At 39.5% G+C, this 13,405-nt stretch overlaps 1 protein-coding gene across 2 annotated transcripts in view; it reads right to left on the reverse strand.

Moving 5' to 3' along the window:
- Positions 1–13,405, reverse strand: part of LOC139562459 (regulator of G-protein signaling 7-like) — a 55,978-nt gene extending 42,573 nt beyond the window's left edge. For both annotated transcript variants that reach the window (XM_071380180.1, XM_071380178.1), the window contains exons 1-2: positions 13,216–13,405; positions 12,112–12,221 (exon numbers count right to left, since the gene is read on the reverse strand). In XM_071380180.1, the coding sequence (XP_071236281.1) occupies positions 12,112–12,183 (72 nt within the window). In that variant the 5' untranslated portion in view covers positions 12,184–12,221; positions 13,216–13,405. The remainder of the gene's footprint in view (positions 1–12,111; positions 12,222–13,215) is intronic.

Below are 13,405 nucleotides of genomic sequence, written 5' to 3' on the forward strand. Positions count from 1 at the left end.
CCCATGGTGTTTATACTTGCGTACTATTGTTTCACAGATGAACGTGGTACCTTCAGGTGTTTGGAAATTGCTCCCAAGGATGAACCAGACTTGTGGAGGTGTACAATTATTTTCTGAAGTCTTGGCTGATTTCTTTTGATTTTCATATGATGTCAAGCAAAGCGTCACTGAGTTTGAAGGTAGGCCTTGAAATACATCCACAGGTACTCTCCAATTAACTCAAATGATGTCAATTAGCCTATCAGAAGCTTCTAAAGCCATGACATCATTTTCTGGAATTTTCCAAGCTGTTTAAAGGCACAGTCAACTTAGTGTATGTTGACTTCTGACCCACTGGAATTGTGATACTGTGAATTATAAGTGAAATAATCTGTCTGTAAATAATTGTTGGGAAAATGACTTGTGTCATGCACAAAGTAGATGTCCTAACCGACTTGCCAAAACTATAGTTTGTTAACAAGAAATGTGTGGAGTGGTTGAAAACGAATGACTCCAACCTAAGTGTATGTACATTTCCGATTTCAACTGTATATACTAGTTTTTTTTTTACCACAGTATTTATACTATAGTAAACTATAAATAATACAGTATAGTACAATCATGTCCGCAACACTGCAGTTAATAGTACAGTATTCACTGAAGTGTTTTTGCGGACTTTAGTCCGCAAAAACAGTACATTTATTACTACAGTTAAGTCCGCAAAAGCAATACAGTGAATACTATAGTATTTAACCATAGTATACTATAGCATTTTTTCATGTGGGCAGTAGTCATTTCCGCTGGCCTACATAGCACACAAAGGGCTTCACACAAAGATTCCTCGGATCTGCCAATTAATGAGCCTCTCACTGAATGAATTTGAATGCTGCTTGGGGGAGCTTGGCACTTCACAGCTCTTCACTCCGTTTCATATGATGTACATTTGCAAGGGTCTGAATAGACCTGATACCCAGCTGATGATTCACTGTAATATCTGTAGACGGGATTCGTTTTACACAGCTGTGTTACCATGGCAGAGGCAAAACTATAGGCTTGTTCCTACATAATAACCTGCATGTACACTACAGTATGCTCTCATCAATCAACAAATCAATAATCAATAGTACAATTAATTCACACATGCTGTATATGGTTTGTAAGCACAATAATATAAATGAGACCAATATTAAGTAAGAATAACAATAACGGAATCATACAATAACATTTGCTCAGCTGTGTGTTTAATGGTCATACACATACTCTAGAGCAGGGGTTGGGAACCTTTTTGACTAAGAGAGCCATGAAAGCAAAAAATTTGGAAATTTATTTCAGTGAGAGCCATATAATATATTTTAAAAGTGAATTCAACTAAATGTCAGTATAATAAGCCTCTGAATTTATTCTTAAATAATGTTGTTATAATACTCACCATTAATGCGACTTCTGGTGCTGCATGGATTTGCTGATGTCTTTGTAGTCTGGTTGGTACTTGGTGAGGTTAAGCTTCATGCAAGCGTTGAGGCTTTCATCCGTTAAACGTGATCGTAGGTTGGACTTGATGTTTTTAAGATGTGAGAATGACTGCTCACATGCATACGTAGATCCAAACATGGTCAATACAGCAATACTCACACGCTGCAGTGTGTGGTATGTGACAGGAAGCGCGTTCCAAGTTTTGAGAATCAGCTGGTCTTCGGGTTGAAGTTTTTTCATTTCTGTCCACATGTGCTTGCTCGCCAACTCCGCTTTCTGTCGTGTGATTCTTTCCAAATCTTCATTCAGTGACTTGAACTTATTCACCCACATGTCTGAGGCCTTCAGGTCAGCCACTTCTGCTTCAAAATCTCTGACGGAGACACCAGGAATGTAACTCAGGTCGGCTGTGTTCAGTGAACACTCGTTTGGAAGGGTGATGAACTTAAAAAGACGAGTGTGCTCACGAAATTCTCCAAAGCGTGCTTTGAAGGACTGTAGGAGACTGGATGTGCAGCGAGCTAGCTGGTGGAGATCAAAGTTTTGAATAGGCTCACTTGCTGTGCATGCATCTTTAAATTGGCTCAGTTTTTCAAAATGTAGTAAACGACCTGTTTCAAGATCCATGATGAAAAGTAGCTTGTTTTCAAAAGCAAACACAGCTTGTTGAAGGGATAACACTGTATTTCCAATGCCTTGCATTTTCACGTTGAGCTGGTTCAGATGTTCAGTCATATCTACGAGATAGTAAAACTTGAGGAGCCACTCAGTTTCGGCTAGCTCAGGATGCTCGATGCCTTTCATTTCAAGGAAAGTCCGGATTTCTTTCAGGCAAGCCGCAAAACGGCTAAGCACCTTCCCTCTTGACAACCAACGCACATTGCTGTGCAAAAGCAGACCAGGATAGTTATTTCCAACTTCATCCAGCAGTGTTTTAAACTGGCGATCATTTAAGGCTCGAGCAACAATAAAGTTGATCACACGAATGACCAGCGACATCACTTCCCCAAACTGCCTGTCACACATCTGAGCACAAAGTGCCTCTTGGTGTAGAATGCAATGGAAACTTAGGATGGGTCTATTTTCATGTTCACGGAGAAGCGCCACAAATCCTTTTTTATTCCCCACCATACACGGAGCACCATCAGTACACACTGAGAGAAGTTTATCCATAGGTAGATTTTTTTCTTGAGCAAACTCCATGAAAGACTTAAATAAATCCTCACCTCTTGTGGACCCTTTTAATGGCAGAACTGCAAGACTTTCTTCGCGCAGTGTGTCACCAACAGCATATCTTGCAATCACGCTGAACTGCGACAAATGGCTCACGTCTGTTGACTCATCCAAAGCCAGGGAAAAGAACGGCGCTGCATTTATGTCCTTCACTTGCGTTTCCTCCACTTTGTTTGCCATCACGATGGTACGATCATGAACAGTTCTTGCCGACAGAGGCATGTCTTGTATCCGTTTAATTATCTTGTCTTTGTTCGGAAGATCATCAAAAAGTTCATTGGCTACATCCAGCATGAACGTTTTAGCATACTCGCCATCTGTGAATGGTTTTCCGTTCCTCACTATTGCTAAAGATCCAGCAAAGCTAGCGGAATTATAGTCACCTTGCCGGGTCCATACGCAGAGTTGCTGCTGGCTAGCTTGCACCCTGCTCAGTAGCTCTTGGCACGCTTTCTTTCTGCTGTCTCCCGCAGGGTATTTTGATGCAAAGGTAGCATGGCGCGTGTCGAAGTGCCGCTTTACATTCGACCGTTTCATCGATGTAATTTTGTCATTGCAAATTAGACACACCGCAGAACCTGCTCTCTCCACAAAGGCGAATTCTTCGGTCCATTCGTCCTGAAATGTACTATACTCGTCATCTTTTTTTCTTTTCGCCATCTTCTTCGTCGAAGGGTTAGCTTTGAGCTAATGACCGAGCAGACTGATTCAAAAGGAGGCGTTTACCTGTTTTACCTAGCAACGGCCAACGTAGGCCAGTATCATTTAATTAAAATAATGGACAATTGCTCCTGCAGCCCTGAACAGGACATGAGCAGTGAAAAATCGATGGATGGATTAAAACAAGGAGTTGTAGCGATGAGACAAGATAGTAATTACTAGCGATTGGATACCACGAAAATTGGGGAGAAAAGGGGATAACATTTATTTAAAAAAATAAAAATAAAAAAGTGAGAATATTTTGGTTTATCTGCGAGCCAGATGCAATCATCAAAAGAGCCACACCTGGCTCGGGAGCCATAGGTTCCCGACCCCTGCTCTAGAGAGTGGAGAGAAGAGCTCACCATTCCACTCACTGGCTGCCAAGACATGAAAAACAAAAGCCTGAACTGCCATACACACAACACAAGATCAGGCCGCTTGAAAAACCTTTTCTGCAGATTTGGGCTTCTGGCTAAAGAGACAGAAGAAATGCACATTTTAAAAAACACAGTCACTCACACCCTCAAACAGTCTCTCACACCCTCAAACAGTCACTCACACCCTCAAACAGACTCTCACACCCTCACACCCTCAAACAGTCATTCACACCATCAAACAGGCTCTCACACCTTCGAACTGTCACACCCTCAGTCACTCACACCCTCAAACAGTCATTCACACCGTCAAACAGTCACTCACACCCTCAAACAGTCACTCGCACCCTCAAACAGTCACTCACACCTTCAAACAGTCACACCCTCAGTCACTCACACCCTCAAACAGTCACTCACACCCTCAAACAGTCACTCACACCCTCACACCCTCAAACAGCCATTTACACCCTCAAACAGGCTCTCACACCCTCAAACAGTCACACCCTCAGTCACTCACACCCTCAAACAGTCATTCACACCATCAAACAGTCACTCACACCCTCAAACAGTCACTCACAAAGCTGAAGCAGACCTTGGGAAACATTTGAGAGATTTATTTAACAAATACTGAGATGTAAATACACAAAGTTTTAAAACCTGGTAACTAAAGATCCAGAGGCTTCCCCAGCCATTATATTGAGCTATAAAAGCTTACCTAAAATCCTGGCATGGACGGGCTTATAAAGTGATTAAGTGGGTACTCAAATAATTGACATACAGGTTAAAATAATGGATATGCATGACCAATAATATCAAAGGTGTTTCAAATGTTATGAAAGAGCCCCAACCTTTCATCTGTTGTTCATCCTTTCCAAAGCCATTTTGGTGACAGGCACCCGTTGTGATGTTTCAGATCAATCTAAGCATCTATAAGCATCTAGAGTAGACACATGCATGCACGCACACACGCACACGCACACACACACACACACACACACACACACACACACACACACACACACACACACACACACACACACACACACACACCTACTGGAGGAGGATGTTGTTCTATCCTCTGTGTGACTATGAGCGCCTCACCGGGGCTGCTTTTGTTCCACATACAGAACGCAGTAGAGCATTATTCATCATAGGACGTCACCAAGCTCAGAGAACCACACTCACAACGGCGATATAGACAGATGCTTTATACTGTATGTGACTGGAAAGAGTACATTACAGGGAGTAGGCAATGATTGGGTTGTGCCTGAAAACACCACGAATAGAAGTATGTGCATCTGCCCAGCATCGTAAAGGAGATGCTGCATACTGTATCTTCTATTCGCATTTGATCGTTTGCTTTTAACCAGTGAGATGCTCTAACTTAAGTGTCAGCCAGGAGTGTTGTGAATAAATCAGGTAATCACAGCACATGCTATTAATATGCTTGGAGGAAAAGCGACACACAGCTCCACAGTAATCAGGTCAACACCTCTACCCCTCTTCCATCCATTTTCATTAGAAGTAAACGACAAGAGCTGAGAGAGGATATGGAGTGTTATTCCCAATGGAGTCCCTGTAAAACCTCCATCCACTATCAGCAGTAAAACTCTCCCTGGCCAGATTACAGAAAGTGTATATTTATTGGATGCCTTAAAATAGTGAGCAGAGACCAATATCTCATGAAAATCTTTACAGGAAATTAATTTGATGACCTACAATTGATTTTGAAAAAGGGACTTCAAACAACTTAGAAATGGCATGACTGTGACAACATTGTGAAAGAAATTGATTACCTAATGAATAAAGAAAATACCCAGCAAACCAAAATTGTTCTGCAAAGGTTCTGTTACAGGCAGCGGTGGAAAAAGTACTAAATTATCATACTTGAGTAAAAGTAAAGATACCTCAATATAAAATGACTCAAGTAAAAGTAAAAGTAACCCAGAAAAATACTACTTGAGTAAAAGTACAAAAGTACCCGATTTTAAATGTACTTAAGTACAGTGGTGGAAAAAGTATTACATTGCCATACTTGGGTAAAAGTACAAAGTAAAAGTAAATGCTTTACATCAAATTCCTTATATTTAGCAAACCAGACAGCACAATTTTCTTTTTTATTACTTTTTTGACAGCTAGGGGCAACTCTAACACTCAGGCATAATTCACCTTGTTAGTCAGTATGTGTTACACTTGTGCTGGTTGCCGTCTCATTAGTGGGAAGGTGTTTAACCTGTACTGGCCAAGGTGCTATTTAAGAGTGGCTGGCCCAGTGCTCCAGTTGTCTTGATAGATGCGGAGGGTTAACATCTTTAAAGGCACACCCTACTAAAACATTGATTTCCCTGATTTTGTTTTGCTCCACCTTTTTGTTTTGCTTAGTGTCTTTAGGTTTGGTGTGGGTTTATCTTTTGTTTGCCTCTTAGTGGGCAAATTTAGTGGGCGCTTATGGTGGGTGTCTTTAGGTCTCAGTTGTTGTTGCTATGCAACTTTCAGTGGACACCCCCATGAGTGTCTTTCAGAACCCCTCCTAAAAACCCACCTGTTTTGTTTTGGTTGTTGTCAGTAACTCTTTGTTAGTTCCCCTTTCTGTTTCAGCAACAATTTCTAGTTTCCTTGCTGGGGAACGTAACAGTTCCCAGAACATTGTTCTCATAACACAAACTGTCCAGTTGGGGTGATGATTATAGAATGTTTGTATAAAACATTTGTCTAATGTTGCAAGAACGGTTCTAGAACACATTTAATCTGTTCTTTATAGGTTCCCAGAATGTTTCATTGGGTTGTGGGAAGAGTCTGGTGGGAACAATGTGGGGACATCACAAAATATATGTTCCAGAAACGCCAAAACTGTACAGTTATTCAGATTATTATAAAATGTTTATTTTAGGGTGCAAAAAACACTCAACTGATGTTACAAGAATGTTCCCAGAACACATTTTGGATGTTTTTTAAAGGTTCTCAGAATGGTTCATTAGGTTGTGGGAACAGTCTGGTGCGTACATTGTAGGGACCACAGGAGGCTGCTGAGGGGAGGACGGCTCATAATAAAGGCCGGAACGGTGCAAATGGAATGGCATCAACCACATGTACACCATGACAAAAGCTGTGGCCTTGTTATTTTATTTTTTTGTCAAATATGGTCATCAGGACACAGAACAGTTATTAAAACCTCCCATCCTTTTCTTTCTTAATCACATGTGGGGTTTGCAAGTTTAAAACTCACATGTGCAGATTGTCAACGTATGAAGTGTCAACATATGAAGTATAAAAAATATGGATGTGCTTGCATTCTGTTCAAATGTCCTATGAATAAAATGAAAATGCCATGTGTCTCTATATCACCTACAATAATGTCCTCAAATGCAAATTGTCATGAAATCTAGAGAGAAACAAAACGGGGATGTATTCCAATCTGATTTCTTGTGCTTTAATTTGCATGCTGAGAATGTTGTGGTAAGATTAGGTCAAACTTAAATCTAACATTTTCTAAATGTTCTTGAAATGTTCTAAGGACCTCCATATCAAGGTAAGCTGTATATTGTGTGAACATCAATGGAATATGAAACCTAAAACAAATATGCTATGAAGATCATAAAAAAATACTTATTTCATTCTTACAACATTAAGGGAATGTATGTGCAACCTAACTTAAACGTTGTATTAATGTCATCACAACTGAGCATATTTTGTGTTTTGTAATGTACCCACACTGTTCCCACAACCTAATTACATGTTCTGGGAACCTTTAAAGAACTCAGAAAGGCTGCTTTGTCAACATTCTTGTAACATCAAAGGAATATGAAACAAACAGTATCTGAATGTCAGTACAACTGGGCAGTTTTTGCATTTTGGGAACTTGTCATGTCCCCACAATGTTACCACAACCTAATGAAACATTCTGGGAACCATTAAAGAACAGATTAAATGTGTTATAGGAACGTTCTTGCAACATCAGGCAAATGTTTTACACAAATATACAAACTTTTGGAGAATGTTCTGTGGTGGTTGTTACAGATGTTGTGCACAATATTTTAGTGAATGTTAGGAGAACATTCAAAGGATTTTCATCTGAAACATTTTTGATAAATAGATTTTATTAAAAACATTCTCTGAATGTTTTTGGTATGATATCATCCTAATGTTAAACTGAACAAAAATATAAATGCAACATGCAACAATTTCTAAGATTTTACTGAGTTACTGTTCATTTAAGGAAATCAGTCAATTGAAATAAATTCACAAATACCTTTAAAAAAAGTAGGGGTGTGGATCAGAAAACCAGTCAGTATCTGGTGTGACCACCATTTGCATCATGCAGCGGGACACATCTCCTTCACATAGAGTTGATCAGGCTATTGATAGTGTCCTGTGGAATGTTGACCCACTCTTTTTCAATGGCTCTGCAAAATTGCTGGATATTAGCGGGAACTGGAACACGCTGTCTCACATGTCGCCCCAGAGCAACCCGAACATGCTCAATGGGTGACATGTCTTATGAGTATGCAGGCCATGGAAGAACTAGGACATTTTCACCTTCCAGTGTAATAGCGAACACCCCGCCGGTAGGCATCTGATTGCCGTCATTTTCGTGCATGTAGAATCGTTTTGCACTCGGATTGCAAATTACGGACTTCACTGTGTTCAGAGGTGCTAAGTCAGGGGTTCCAAAACATTTTTGGCCCGCAACCCCATTTTAATATAAATTATTTTTCACGACCCCACCATGTAAAAAAAGTTATGTAATCAACGGCCAATGTTTACTTTTTTTATTTGGGCTTTGACAGTCTATTACAAATAAGTCTGACAGTATTTTTTACAGTATGAAGACAGTATAGTTTGAAGTGACTGAAATGCATCAGAAAGGTATTGGGAAGTTCAGAAGATTATCAGGCAATAAGGTTGTATGATCTTCTGTGTAGAAGTCTGATTTAGTGCCTGGTCTTGTCCACTCGGTTCTAACGGCTTGTTGGCAAACTAGAGGGGAAAAGTATGTACATACGTTTTCCTGAGGATCTTTCAGTGAAGGGGTCATAATATTTTGTAGCTTAAACCATTCAAAAGATAGAGCCACATTTGTAGGAAGAAAACAGAAACCGCTCTGTTTATTACAACCACATCTAGCAGCTACCGGAGGCTACTGAACCAAGCTCAAATGTTCTCTTGCTGCCCCATTTTCAAATCAGGCGACCCCTAGTTTGGGAAACCATGTGCTAAGTACTCTCGGCCGACTAACGCTACCAGTGTGTCTGTGCCATTAGGCCACTTAGAAAAGTCTCTGCATTGACCATCTTGCTCAGAAGTGTAAGTGGGTCATCCAGCAGTTCAGCGGCCACATGCAGTCAAGAAGTGACCGAATGGAAGAGTAGATGAGATCAGGGAAGATCACAGTCATAGAACAGCTGAGAAATAGATCTGGTAATACATTATGAATGATATCTCAGCCATGTGAAAGGAGGTTGCTTAGAAATGTATTTTACATACACTGGTGCTAATTTATTTCCATTACCAGAACAATTTTTTACCCTGACAAAAATGAAAGTTCAAGAGATCAATAGCGGAAGAAAGGAAGCAACATCATATCTGTAATTGAGTTGCCAAAAAGACCACAAATCAATAGGAAGTCCGGGAGTCTTTGTTACTGTTTCTCCAAACCACTTCCTTTATTTAATCGAATAAGTAACACAATTCCCCTCCCAACCAAATTAGGAATAACAAATCCGTTCAAATACACCCACCCAACCCTCTCACTCTTAGTGTTTGCCCGTTTTCAAATAGTCAAACTTTGAATGCCATTCTCTTCCAGTGGAGTAGGAGGCTGCGGTATAAGGAGGACATGAAGTACTGTACCTTTGTTTTTCACATGTAGCTACAGCATGAAAGGAGAAACTTCCACCAAATCTCTCTACAAGGACTGTAAATATAGCACAACATCCCAGAGCTATGAAAGACAATACATGGAATAGTTTCCCCACATTCTTCTTGCTTTGTAATAGAAAAAAGAGCTGTTGCAGAGGAAATGTGAAAATCCACTGATGGGTGAAGGAAATGAAATGAAGAAGAAACTCCGATAGAGAACAGACCACAAGGGACTGTGATGGGAAAATGATCACTTTATTGATGGATTTGACAACGTGAGACAGAGCCTTTCCTGCTCTGATTACGTGGTAACATACAAACAGCTCGCACATGTGATTGAATTCACAGACCCAGAAGTTTGTGACTGTTAGGCTGTCTCTAAGGATCAGCTTCACGTTGTAATGATACGCGTACCAGAGAGTTGATTGAAATTGTAGGGAACCATGTTTCCTCTGAGTCCTCAAACAAAATCTGTCATATGTTTACCTACAGAATTCCTTAGAATTCAATTGAGCCCATCTCTGTCATTTTTACACCTCATTTTGTTTCCAACTGCCTACACACACAAACATAAAGCATCTACCTATGGAGAGTACCTGGTAGTATAAGTAAATTCTTACAGTTCTCTAAAAACACTGAGATTTCATTTGACCAGGGACAAAGAGCTACAGTGTACCATAATATGTTTCACATTGAATTGAGCCCTCATTTTTCACATTTAACCTCAGCAATGAATGTACAGAGCAATGTAAGTAATCTGACCTCTGCTAAAAAGATGTGTCAGAGAATAATGTAGAAAAACAAAACCCCAGCTACTGCCTCTTCACTTATGTTCTGACATTAACCTGGCAAATAGTATTAACAGAAAACAGTAAACACAAGTAATTTTAACTGTGCAATTAGTAAGTTGGCTTTTGGTCCATATAACATCAACAACATGCATGCCAGTCTTTCTTGGTTGAGGGTTGACAAGAGATTAACTGCTACTCTTCAAGTTTTTATGAGAAATGTGAATGTGATGAAAATTACAAATTGTCTGCATAATCAAATAACATTCAGCTCAGACACCCACACATACCCCACAAGACATGCCACCAGGGGTAATTTCAAAGTCCCTAAGTCCAAAACTAATTAATGGCACCGCACAGTATTATACAGAGCCATGATTGCAGGGAACTCCCTTCCATTTCTAATTATTCACGCAAACAGCAAAATTACCTTTAAAAACAGGATTAAACAACATCACATGGAACAGCGGGAACTGTGAGGGGGCACACACAAACACACACACAAACATACACACTCTAACACATATTTTTTGTTGTTGTATTGTTTGTATATCGTTGTATTTTAAATGTATGTGATTGTCCTTGTCTATCAGTGTATCAGTGTTTTGTTACTTGTCATGTTTTGTGTTTTTTGTGGATCCAAGAAGAGTAGCTGCTGCTTCAGCAAAAGCTAATGGGGAGCCAAATAAACAAATAAATACTCTCTTCCATATAAAACAAAACAAATAAACAAATAAATACTCTCTTCCATATAAAACAAAACAAATAATTACTCTCTTCCATATAAAACAAAACAAATAAACAAATAAATACTCTCTTCCATATAAAACAAAGCAAATAAACAAATAAATACTCTCTTCCATATAAACAAAACAAATAAACAAATAAATACTCTCTTCCATATAAAACAAAGCAAATAAACAAATAAATACTTTCTTCCATATAAAACAAAACAAAATAATGAGCTGAATCCAAATCCCCACTATCCATATACTCTGCAGCTATGAAAAATGCTAAATCATGCTAAATCACATGCACATGCACATTCACTGAGTAAAATACACAGAAAAAAGTTAATCTCGTTATCCTCCCTACTTTTCATTATATTTTTTCAAGCTATTTTGAAGCTTGAGGTAAAAATATATTAATAAGATGTCCCCACAGAACATCAATACATTTCTCTTTCTCGGGGGGGAGTTGCACTGATGGACTAGATAGATTTCACAGCTGAATCTAAAGAAATACTGCATTGACAACATACTAGACATTCTAATGCATTTTCCTTCCTTTTGCTCCAAAACGTGTAACTCAACTGGTTAAAATGGCTGAATGTCATACATACACAACCAGAGCCTCTGGAACAAACCAGACCATGTAACCTGAGTGTGTCTGCATGCAAGTACAAGTGTCGATATGCATGTTAGCATTTATGTACAGTCATGTGCATCAGTGCACATGGTGACACCCCCGCCATACACTCATTTTGATGCCACATACCTGTAACTAGCTAACGCTACAAACCCAAATCAAGGACATGGATTTCAGTAGAGTCAAAGCCTTCTAGTTGTACATGTGTGTCCTTTAGCATTGGGTTTGTATCAGCCTACACGGTGTCTTATCGCTACTGAAGTGCAGCACAAAAAAAAGTGCACTGAGGTTGAATGGGTTTTCACCCAATTTGAACACTGTTCTGCACACCTTACCTTTCTGTATACAATCATGTTGGGTGATTCATCGGCTACTCCATTACTCCCCACACTGTTGGTCTGTGCCATGATCCAGTAGGGTGAACAGCCTCAGTAATGCTCAGGTGCTGAAGCAGAGAGATAGGACAGTGGAGAACATTATGGCATAGAAACATTAAAGAAGAATCCTACAGGAACAAAATGTCCCTTACCTTTAAGCTACATACAAAATAGAAGAATACTTTGAGTGCATAAAAATGACCTATTAGATGTAAGTGAGTCTATTTCCAATCATAGGCTAACATGGTAGACATGTTAATATCATCAACTAATTGATGTATTAACTAAATGTTTTGGCTGGTTAATTTCAGTACAAATAGCAGTAATTACAGTGATGTGATCATCATTATTATAATCATCACCATCATTCTCCTCCTCCTCCTCCTCATCATCATTTCATATTTTACCATTATATACATTCCTTCAGTATTCCACCCGTTTAACATATGCACAGTATCGAGATTTAATGAAAGCTTACACAAAGGCCTTATTGATTTCTGCCTTGCTATCGTGCTTATTGACATTGGAGAATTCAATAGCTCCTGAGATGCGAAAAGGCAGCACGGTGGCAAGAAAACGTGCAGGCAAGCTCTAAATCAAAAACAGTGGATGTAGGGGACTTAACGAAATAGGCTCGGGTTGTTTCTCAAAGGGAAAGTAAACAACAATGTGTAAAATACATTTAATTTAGTGCCATTGAAATATAAAACGTGAATACAAAGTATACAAAATACCCTTTCATTACAAACGGTGAGAAATGATCGAGGGCAATTTTGTGTGCATCCGAGGTTCAGTATCTAATCTTCGCCCCAAACGACACCCACCGCATCCTTTCAAGGATTATTCCAAAATACATAGCATATGTAAATATATTAGTCTTCCCTTAGCTCCCATCATCACATAGCTAATAGTCAATGAAGTGTCTCCATCAAGCCAAGACTCCTATAATTTCAGCACCATGGACAGCTACAGCAAAAAGCCCCGCTCCCTTGATCACTTGTCTCGATCTATCGTGAATAAAAGGAAAATATGTAAATAAGCAATCGTTCTTTGATGATTTACCTGAAAAAACGCACAGCCTGCGAATATCCTGTTTCTTTGCAGAACTGGTGTGCAGTGCGTGTGATAGGTTAGGCTATGTCAACTGGCAGACATAGGAATTCGAAGATAATTCATTGGCAATTGTAAGAGACAGGCATTCGATGCAGACTTGGTTGTTACCGCTTCCCTCTTCTCCAAAATGATGCTGAAA

The sequence above is a fragment of the Salvelinus alpinus genome, chromosome 32, assembly GCF_045679555.1.
Source record: "Salvelinus alpinus chromosome 32, SLU_Salpinus.1, whole genome shotgun sequence".
Classification (NCBI taxonomy): domain Eukaryota; kingdom Metazoa; phylum Chordata; class Actinopteri; order Salmoniformes; family Salmonidae; genus Salvelinus; species Salvelinus alpinus.